This window comes from Alosa alosa, chromosome 2 (assembly GCF_017589495.1).
Source record: "Alosa alosa isolate M-15738 ecotype Scorff River chromosome 2, AALO_Geno_1.1, whole genome shotgun sequence".
In the NCBI taxonomy this organism is placed as follows: domain Eukaryota; kingdom Metazoa; phylum Chordata; class Actinopteri; order Clupeiformes; family Clupeidae; genus Alosa; species Alosa alosa.
The window spans coordinates 20,619,803-20,631,126 of NC_063190.1; the positions used below are offsets into that span (position 1 = coordinate 20,619,803).

General features: G+C 40.3%; 1 protein-coding gene across 2 annotated transcripts; it reads right to left on the reverse strand.

The window, feature by feature from the left end:
• Positions 1–2,661: 2,661 nt before the first annotated feature.
• On the reverse strand, positions 2,662–10,429 carry pcyt1bb (phosphate cytidylyltransferase 1B, choline b). 2 transcript variants are annotated; one of them, XM_048235581.1, is made up of 9 exons: positions 10,237–10,429; positions 9,540–9,712; positions 6,139–6,238; positions 5,481–5,597; positions 5,053–5,204; positions 4,834–4,912; positions 4,499–4,641; positions 4,100–4,288; positions 2,662–3,581 (listed from the first exon to the last, which is right to left on the reverse strand). In XM_048235581.1, the coding sequence occupies exons 2-9, from the start codon at positions 9,678–9,680 to the stop codon at positions 3,375–3,377; spliced, it is 1,128 nt and encodes a 375-aa protein (XP_048091538.1). In that variant the 5' UTR covers positions 9,681–9,712; positions 10,237–10,429; the 3' UTR covers positions 2,662–3,374. The 2 variants fall into 2 exon arrangements, with proteins under 2 accessions (XP_048091538.1, XP_048091547.1); XM_048235590.1 differs by lacking the exon at positions 10,237–10,429 and having other exon boundaries at positions 9,540–9,774.
• Between the last annotated feature and the right edge of the window lie 895 nt (positions 10,430–11,324).

Below are 11,324 nucleotides of genomic sequence, written 5' to 3' on the forward strand. Positions count from 1 at the left end.
GAAAGAAAAAAAGTACTGTACAGTACTGACGAGATACAGACTTATAGGGCAATAGGTGCTATGGGGGGAGACTGCAATAGGTCAACCATTCCTGTTTCATATATCCAGTTGTTGTGGGTCTCATCATATCTGTGAATAGTCGTAATCTTGTGATGTAAAAGGATATGGGAATTCCAGTAGGAATGGAGGAATAGAGCCACTTGTGAGATGTCCTGGAATACACTCAGTCCATCTTGCTTTCATATTGATTAGCAGTAAAGTTTTAATGAAGATCTTACAATGCCCTTTCATCAAACTAGCCAAACACTGTTCCGTAATTGATGGTATCATGCACACATGGAAGCACTGACACACAAATGAACGATAAACAGCATGTGGCAAAATAATAAGAAAACCAGGCAGCTGTGTCGACTGTAGTAAAAAGTTCAATATTTTGTGTTTATAATAATAGGATAATATACAGTAACCTAATCATGTCTATAACAACAATTATAAGTACATTTGGATGGGTAACAGGCTATAATACAGTAAATCCCATTTATAGTTAATTTAATTGACATTGGCATTTAAAGACTTGGGATATCCTTTACTAACCCCCTGGTTAACACTACATGTTTGATTCACTTCTTTTGTTAAATTCTTTTACATAAACATTCTTTTTTTTTAAAACGAGAGGGAGTAGAGATGCAGGCGACACTATAGGCTATACATTACAAGACACCCCCCCCCAAAAAAAAGCTGTCTGTTGTTATCCCTGAGCAGGCCCATCTCAACAGGGGCACGTACTGCACTGTACAGCCTCTGTAACAGCACTCTCCAGCTGGAAAAGCTTTGTGGTGTCGACAATTAGGAATAAAGGAATAAATAGTCATGAAATAGTAAAAATAATAAGGATAAAGGCACTAGTCACTTGATGGTCTTTTGGACCCACACCGTCGACTTCAAGGCACCTAACCCTAACCTTAACCCTAACCCTAACCCAAACCTTAACCATAACCTTAACACTAACCCTTGACTAACCCTAGCGCCTTCCAGACTGCAATGCCTTGAAGTTGACGGTGCAGGGGCTCAAAATACCATAGATCCTGATAGTCTTTTGTGAACTGACATGAACGTTACTGAGTGTGGTTAAGAACATGCTCCTAATTTTTGAATAAATCATATTTATTTTTTTTCTGTCAACCTGGACCTTCAATCACAAGTGCTCGACTGAATATTTACTGGGCACACAGGAAAACTTCAGCAAAGGTATTTCCATTTAAGGCAAGCATCGCTCAGAAATCAACTGAAGCGTGGGACAGTCCTGTTATCTTTTATGGACACTAGGAACACTTGACCTTTTATCTCCATATTTCAAGATGCAGCATCATGTTTGCGAGTGTTGCTAAAAAGGAGAACAAGCAAGTGTTGTGCAAATGCACCTTCTAACGGTCAGTCGGGTTCCCACGGGTCCTTAAAAGCCATGAGAATTTGTGAAAATGAGGGGGAAATCAAGGCCTTGAAAATGTTTGAAAATAGACATTAGTAATTAAAAGTGTTTGCATTTCTATATTCTGTTAGAGAAGGCAAGATAACTAGCCTACTTTGTCAGCCATCACTGAAAAATAGCACAATTGATAAGCGTTGGCACATTCAAGCCTCTCTCTTTTTTAAATGTTGTCTGTAAGTTTCTGTAAAGCTATAAAGATATTGTAAACAATTTGTAGCTTAACAATTCATCTTGATCCAACTGTTGGGTCTTTGAATTTGAGGGAATTGGACCTGGGAAGTCCTTGAAAAGTCATTGAATTTTAAGAAGGTGTGTGGAAACATCGGGTCAGATTAAATCTATTTTACAGTGTACATGGTTCATACTGTTAATGTTGTAATAACAGACAAAGGGCAGAACATTATTCTTTCTGAACGACCACTTTAATTGATTTTTCCCGTATAGCTGAAAGGTTCCTGAAACCTACAAATAACTGAACTACACAAAGTATACATGTTTCTCTTTAAAACACAATGTTATTACATTGAACTAACATATTTTGCCACAGTAATTTATTTATCCAACAGAATCATGTAAGATGAATGTGAATCACATAAGTAACTTCTAAGCATAGGCCTCAGTGCAATAACACTGAGATAATCAAGCAGCTATCCGTTTTGTTGGCCAAAGTTTTCACATTTGTTTGTAATGTTAGTTATGCTTAAATGCCAGGAGCTGGGTTGTATTGTATGTTATGCTTACAGATGAGCATGCTTTATTCATTTTAGACACTTAATTGTCGTAAAACTGATGTACACATTACAATTGAGCAAATACAATGGGTCACTTCAGATAAATGTAAAAGTAAGTTTAAAATGGTAAGATGTTTTTTTACACTGGGTGATAAACTCCTTCAGCTCTGTTAAGATTGTTTAATGGTCCACTTACAGCGGTTGGTAGTGTGTTTGCTGGTTTGACTTTGTAAGAAAGTTACATAACAGGCTATCCTCCACAGACCAGGGTTGACATGTAGAGATTCCTAAATATGGCCTCAATATAAGATATCAGGGATATCAGTTAAGTCAGTGTTCTTCAATGATAGCACTCCTCACAGTCTTGGTCACTTAATTGATCAAGTGAGGTTGATTATCCCAATAAGGATGGAAAAAATCTCAAGCAGAAGGAAATCTAAATCATGTAGCACTGAGGTTCAGCATTATAGCAGCATTACAAGAACATTACATTACATCAGAGCATTACATTGATCAATCTCACATTGAGTTCTCCAGCTGCTCTTTGCAAATTGCAGCGCACATACACGTTATAATCTCAAAAACACAAAATGGCATGGTGTGGCACATGGTAATACCAATTTACCATATTATCAATCATAAAGTCCTAGAATGAAAAGCATTTTCTCATTGATGACATATCTGATTTTGGTGCTTTGTTTTGCAAATATAATAAATATAATAATATGAATTATATCACATTTTAAATGTTTAAATTTATTTTGTTTAAAAATATGAAGGAATTCAATATCCAGAATCAAATATATCCGTCATTAAGTTTGTACATGCAGTATAGGAATAAATACATATGAGTTTTAGTTTTGGAGACACATGCATGCACCTAAGGAGCTACTCTTTCTGTATGTGAATGTATTTGAGTCAGAGAGGCAAAGTGCATTTCATGTTATCTTTGTGCTGGTGCTTGTACATCACATGGTTATACTGTATGTGGTGTGTATGTATGTATGTGTGCACGTGTGTGCATCTGCATGTGGCTGAGTTAGAGTACGTCTTGCCTGCTTGCATTGATGTGTTTGTGTGTGTGTCTGCGTGTGTTTGTGTGTATATGTGTCGGTGCGTGTGTCAGTGTGTGTGTACATATAAGACTGGCACATTTATTTCTCTTCCTCATCCCCCTCGCTTCCAGGGCTGCTGCGGCGTGCTTTCGGGGTGGGTGGAGGTGACCTGAAGCGCAGGAGGGGCCAGTGGGTCGGGGGCGAAGGAGAGCGCCCCCTGGTGGGGCTGCTGCTTGGAGAGCCGCGGGGGGACTGATACGGCGACAGGGCCTGAAGCACTCGTCCACTCCGCTCCTGAATCATGTGCTGCACGCCGAGGGAGAGGGAGAGGAAGAGAGACGATCAATTCTACAGATACCCCAATGCCTTTGATGACCATACCAAACACAGAAGATGCTCTCAGCAGCTCTCCATGGTACGTGTATAAGTGACATGGCACTGAATCTATGTTCTAGGATTGGTGCGTGGGGCACTCAATAACGACAAAAAAAAGGTGGATCTTCTCGAGGTTTCTTCCTACTTGTATCTCCAATTCCAGGGAGTTCTTCCTCGCCCCTGTTACTCATGGGCCTTCTCTGATTGTTAAAGCTCTGTAAAGCGCCATGAGACATGGCACACAAGCAGTTCCCCCATCAGCTCCCTAGCAAATATTTAACTACATGACATTTCGGGGCAATTCCTTCGTCAGAGCTTCCTGGGCGCATTTTTTTGTCATTTTCGTTGTTATTGCTGTGACTTTTTTGCTTTGGTCCAGCACCCCAAGTTTAGGCTACTTGGATGTGTGCGCATGCCTTTTGGAGACTTGTCATGTGTGGGACACTCACCCAGGCTCCGTCAGGCCCAAACAGCTCCAGGAAGTTCCCGATGAACTCGCGGGATTTCTCCTCCCACTTCAGGATGAGGTCATGGCTCTTCTCCTCCACCCGGTGCACTAGGTGCTTGCTCTTCTCCTCCAGGGTGTGCACCGTCTCCTTCATTTTGTCCACCTGGTTCTGCAGACGGTACTTCTTGTCCTGGAATTAGTGGGATATCAGTCAGGTCAGGTCAGGGTTCCTCAGTGAGAGGCCCCTTATAGTTTTGGTCACTATAAGATGTAATTGATTGAGTGGGAAGGGCAGATAAAACCTCAAGCAGAATGAAAATCTAACTCATGTGGGTATCTTGTTCAGTGTAATAGCACAAAATATAGTATCAGGTGTGCAATGCCCTAATGATTGACTTACATTGATAAATCCCACATTGAGTTCTCTGGCGGTGTAACCTCTTTGCAAATTGCGACGCACATACACGTCATAATCTCGCACAATCCGGGTGATAAGGTCAGAAGTGGAGATTCCATCTGTCCGTTGAGTAGCCACAAACATTCCTGTGACACACAAACACACACACACACACACACACACACACACACAAGTGAACATTCCCATAGAATAAACAAAAAATGAGGAATTAAACAATTCAAGAGTCTTCATGTTATGTATGAGTTTGAACAGCCAAAAGGTGTTGTATTAGTGCTATAAAAAAGGGTTGTATTAGTGATACAACATGCATACTGCACCTGCTTCTTTGATGTGTTTGTAGACATCATCAGATCCTGCTGATGTGTATGGGATGTCATCATGGGCCACAAAGTCAATCTGTGACAAAACAAATAAATGCATCTCTGTGGAGTGTGTCTTATCTTCAGAGAGAGAGAAAGACAGATACAGATCAATGTGAAGATAAATAGATAAAAAGAAAGAGAAAAAGTGAGAAAAGATGAGAAGGACAGACTTACCCTGTGGATCTTTAGAAACTCAGGGCTAATGGTCCAGGGTGCATCACGGACCACCTCATCGACATAGCGACAGTGTCGCAAGGCCTCATAACGTTCACCCTCGGTCATCACGGTGTAGCCCTTACACTTGTGTGTGAGTTCATCGCTGCATACTGTGAGAAATACACACGCACAAACACACACACACACACACGCGCACACACACGATCCCTCACGATAAATCAACATGGCCTAGACATATAAGTTAATGCTTTTGCGTTTAAGAGATCAGCTTTACCAATGACTCACTCTGTCTCTCGTGGTTCACAGTCAACAGTACAGCCAAGCACAAAATAATCTCCATTTAAGGACTCTCCTGATTTACAAGAACACAAATGCAAGTACTGTAACTGTGTATATACCAGTATTTAGCAAGTGACTTCACATACCTCCTACTATTAGCTGTGTGTTTGGAAACAGGGCCTTGGCTTGCATCAGAGCACGGGCATGACCAGAGTGGAATAGGTCAAATATGCCATCTGCGTAGACTCTCACCGGCCGATCCACTTCAGTCATAAAAAATAACACACACACACACACACACACACACAACTCATGTTCACTAGTTCACCCGTCGGCATGATTGCAATACTGAGTGTATAAGTTAAGCGCATGTTTGGCATGGTAGCTGGTGATCATGGAATGCCTGAAGCGGAGATCGCGATAGAGCGATGGCCGCTTGCACCCCCCAGTGTAAGGAGGATGTGTAACAGGGCTATCAGTGAAATGGAGGAGTAAGGGGAGGAGGAGGGATAATTTGCGAGTGCCGCGGCGTGTGACGTATGGATAAGGAGGCCGGCTTAAATAGCCTGGCGGCGGAAGACAGGTGATTAATTGCTGTCAATCATCCCTAAGGGCTCCCGAACTTTGTTTAGAAAACATCATTTAATATCCACATGTTTGTTTATGTCTCCCCTTTATTATAGTGATTATGTTCTTATTCGTCATTTCTCCAAATTAAAGTGAGTCCATTTTTTTTACATGCTTCTCCAATCAAGATGAATCTAAGGAAGGAAGAGTCCTACAGTTGTTGGCTATCAGACTGACCTGGAGTTCCTCTGCGAGCCTGCTCAAGTGTCACTCTCTCATAAGGGATGGCCGTCTCACTGCCTTTGACCCTAGCAAAGATTGCAGGCTGTGACAATGTCTAGTGGAGAAATGACACAGACACAAGATGCATTAAAGTATGATGTTGGCCTTTCATTGTGAACAATATAATACAGTATAGACCCTTTCAATCTGTTCCTTGAGGATTTCCTGTTGAAACGTTTAATTCAAACAGAGACACTTTGAAATGAAAATGATTCAGGCTTTAATGTAATGTCTTACAAAATGTGTTTTTTTGGTCCTCATTCATTAGCTCAATATTGTTTTCTGTGCCACTGGAAATGCCTTAGGAATGCATATGTTTGTTTATGCCGTTGAAAGGTTCTATACTGACTGACTACAGCTGTAGTCTGAAAGGGTTTTGTGAAGCTTCTTTAAAAAGATTCCACTGAACTGTTAAAATAAAGAATGTTTTATTTGAATGGTAATTAAAGCTGCGATGCTTCTCAAATCTTGCAATTAATAATCCCTAGTACTATTTTTTGGTGCTCCAATGGAACTAAAGGAATGCTTTATTTCTAAGATTGGAAGTAATACTTGGAATTGATCCCGAGTGTGTAATTATCAGAGACAGAGCGACCCAGAGGACAGGAGTTCATGCCAAATCGGTTCCAAGTAGAGCTGTTCAGTTTGACCTCATCTGTTGGAGCGCCTGTGCCAGACAGATATCTGAATGATCATGACACCCAGGTAATGGACTCTGAAGCCCATTACATAACCCCTAACAGACTAATGTTAAAGCTAAGACATAGGGGGGAGCTGTGGTGGAATTGGCTGCAACGTCCATACCACTGTCAGGTCCAAGTGCACACAGGGACCTGAGTTCAAATCTGATCCACAGTCATTTCCCGATCCCACCCCATCTCTCCCACTTGCTTCCTGACAGTCTTCACTGTCCTATCTGAATTGATGTGTTTGTGTGTGTGTCTGCGTGAAAAATTAAAAACAACAACAACAAAAGAAATAGACAAAGATTGGTGTGTATCAGAGATGGACAGGGAATGCAATGAGAGCAAAAAATATATATATTTTTTTACTATTAGAAAACCTGGACGGAATGTTTGCGCACATTGTCATCATGGTTTATATCTAAGTTTTGATAAGACGTTTAGTGATAGCTCACACATACAGCTTTCCAAAGCAGTTATCTGTAAGCATATATAAACAGTAATGAGTAATGTTGTCATACTCCTTTGGACCCTCAGCTGTTTCTGATAGGATTTGCTGATTGGTTCATGTATAATTTGTGAAACCGAAAGACTTACACAGTTCTTCAATGTAAGGTAATGTGAAATGTATTAAGAGAATCCAGCATCACTAATTATTTCTCCCTTTTACTATTTTCTGTAAAAGTGCAATTTGAACACTCAATATGGAGAGTTCTTATTATAAACAATCACACATCTTGAACTTAATGGCTAAATGAGATAGTAGATATGCAACAAACTAAACATCAGCACAACATAATGATATCACAGGCCTAGTATGAAGATGTAACCTCAGATATGGAACAAACTAAACATCAATACAACTTACAGTTTTTCTCAGTCGCTTTGGTGCTTTTCTCACATTAAAATGAAAATTCTCATAACTATTAGTTCAACCTCCACAACATTTAGTCATTTGTGCACATCATAGTAGCAATTTCTCCTTCCTCTGAACAAATTCCAAATGCTTTTGGACATGTATCAGTTGCTTTCAAACAATTCTCTGCTGTTTTATAATATTATCATTTGCTTATGTCATGTCAGTCAAAATGAACTATACTTATGGATGCTGAATCGTTCCCAATACAACTAGTCTTCATTTCATTGCTTGAGTCATTGCATACAAAATTGTTGAACTAGTTATCCTCATTCATCCTCATAAATTCTGTTAGCCTGGTGGGCCATCCTATCATTGAAATGTATAGTCTGGAATTGAACCATTCACCTCGCTTAATCCAAGGGGCGGGCAGAGAATTGTCTTTCAAACTGCCTAGGCATGCAATAGGCCAGCGCTCACGACCATATCCATTATCCGGTCGGCAAAAGCGGCAAATACATCCTTCTTGAAAGGAATGACTTAAGTGCATTGTGTTGCTCAACTTTCACAAAAAAAGTCCAACTCCTCCAAAGTTGGCGTAACGCCGATTCAAACAACCGCTCTTAGTTTCGCCATAGCCACCTTCCTTGTTGTTCACCGTCGCTTGGGACTGTCGTTATCCTGTTAAGCCCGTCTTAAGACTCTCTAACAAAATAGAGGCTGTGATTGGATGACGTCCACGGCGTCAGCCAATAGAAATCCCTATGGTTTGATACTAGACGTACAGGCTGAGCAAATTAATTTGCCGCCGCTAGGGTGCGTCTAGATTTCTAGGCTAAAATTCTGTCACAATGCTGTACAACTGCAAAGAGCATATACAGTAAAAATAAGAAACATACATATTCAGTGTCTTGCACTCACTTTCTCCCCTAACTACAGAAATGTGTAACTTTACTGTATTTTCAAATTGCTGTACAACCTTTTTATTGCATTGGAAAACACTGAGAGAATAAAGTCATAATGAAAACATGACAAAGCCATTTGATTCATTGCCGGTCGGCAAAATGAAAGTTCATTGTTCATAAACGATGGTGTCAAGACTTCTCATTTTAATGACACTGGCAGTTTCATTGACATGAATACTTGCTCTTGAGGAATGGCCTATCCATTTTGAGCAAGTGACGTGCTTTTGCAGGTTATATTAGCAAGTGACATGCTTTTGCAGGTTATATTTGCAGGTTATAGGTTTTCCAGTTTGCACTAATTGTTTTGAGAAATGAACTTCTGTGCAAATGTTAATAGTGATGTGAGAAAAGCACCAAAGCGACTGAGAAAAACTGTAATATCATAGGCCTCATACTGAGATGTTACCTCAATTTAACTTCACTAAAGTCCATTGGTCCTATACTTCTCTTGGAATGTCAGACATGCTGCACGTTTCATGAGTTCTAAGGTTATGCAAGAGTTGCCAACAGGACATTTAACTCCAGTGAAATGCTACAGATCACATGTGCAATACACACTTCCGTAGCCTAAAGCCTTAAGATGAATAGAATACCCTTCTATGTGCTTATTTGTCAGTTGTTGGTCAGTAAGAATTGGCCACTCTCAAAATAAGTAAATCTTTGGATGTGGCTTAGACTGTTTCTTCCATATCTGAACAGACTGCGACTTAGTTCTTTTATAGGACAGGAGAACGGTCCTGTCCTTTGACTTATTGAGAAGCAGCCTCATATAAAAGAACATGTGAATATGTCCCTGCTTTTCATAAATATAGCCTGAATTAATGCAGACCACTTAATTTAATCATAGCCCACCTGTCGTGGTTTATTCCGGCGACGACGTTGCTGTTGCTGTTGGGGTTGCTGCTGGGGTTGCCTCTGCGCGCCGCTACCACCACCACCGCCCCCCCTGCTGCCGTTGTTGGCTCTCGGGCCATTCCGTCTCTTTCCTGCCATGTTGGAACGCAACAGGTCTGTCTTGCGTTTGCCTGAAAGCAGTATCAGATTGTAGTGGAAACAGAGCTGTAGTGTCCTCCACTGATATTGATTGTCGGTCTCTTCAACATCATTGGTCCGTCAAGAGTACAAAGTCCATTCTATCACTGACACGTTACTGCCGAAATCCTTAGACAACATAACCAGTCTCTTGACTAGTTTAACAGTGGCAAAGGTTGGTAAAAAAATAAATAATTAAAAAAAAATGGGCGCATATCACTGTGACAAATCGTTTCCTCACTGCTAGTTCTTACAATTTGTTTATTTTTGGATTTTAACATTCATCGCAGTCGGCCTTAATAGACGTAAGAGCTTTATTCCTTTCTATTCATTTGTGTTTTATCATTCCCCATTAATTTCACCTGAGTCCATGAAATAGTCTATGTAGGCTTACAGTAGCCTATCATTGACTTTTAACGCTTATAATATAGAGACTATGGTAAACTCAGTTTTGGACTTTGGACCTAAACAAACTGTGAAGCCACCCAAAGAACATCTCAGAACAAAAGCAGCCTACCTCGATTAGCCCATGTAATCTGATTGGAATTTGGATGTGGACGTTTTCAGAGCTGGTGGTAGCCTACAAAGCCTGAAAACGTAGGGCAAAATAAAATTCAAAGTTAAATGAAACAAGGTAAATGATCCAAGGGGACACATTATTAAAATGACATTAAGCGCCCCTATAGCCTCCAAACAGGTGCTTTGGTGGTGCCGCTGGTTATGAGTGAGTGGTCTGATATTTCAGTTCAGACGGACACGATGACAACCAGAAGAGGTCAGTAGAGCTCTTATCTCTAAGAAGTAGGCTACTGATAGAATCCATAATGGATCCTTTCTCATCTTGCCACATGTAGGCTACTTGAGTGACTGTCCAGGATAATTAATAATATTTTCAGGGACACGAATTGTCCCGGTTTTTGGTGAAAATTAACTTCTGATTATAATTTCTGCTAGTTTCAAATGAAATGGCTTTTCACAAATCAAATGTGGCAACCCTATAACATGCACAAACGTGTTTTTATTTGTCTGAAGAAAAAAAAAAACCTTACTATTCATTATGTCACTTCACAAGGGTGCTCGGTCAGTATATTATGACTGAAAATGCTTGTCAAGTAAGCCTTCAAGCCTTAATCACTTCAATTTACTGGTGGCCAAGTTAGCATCCAATTTGGGCCAAAAGGTCTGCATACTGATCCATTCATCTTTCTGTTTAGTTTTCATATTTCTTAAGAAACCAAAGTTAAATATAAATTAATTAAATCAACCAATCACTAAACTAAACCCCAACAGCAATAACATGTGTTATGTTGACCTAAGGCGTGAGTGGATATGCTGAGACCGTTGTGTTGGGAATGGCTCTGAGCTGAGGAGGCTGATTATTTCAGTGTGGGTGTTAATGCCATAAAGGATCTCTTCTATTGGGCCTTGTGGTTACTTAGAACAGCTGAGCACGAGGTCCTGACTAATGGCACTCTCTTGTTGGAAGAGATGTACGGATCACTATAACTCTCAGTAAAGCCACTGGGATTTCCAGTTGCTGCTCTGTTTTGATCTTGATGTCTCCTTACAAACTGGTTTCAATCACATTTGGCCATATATTAATTG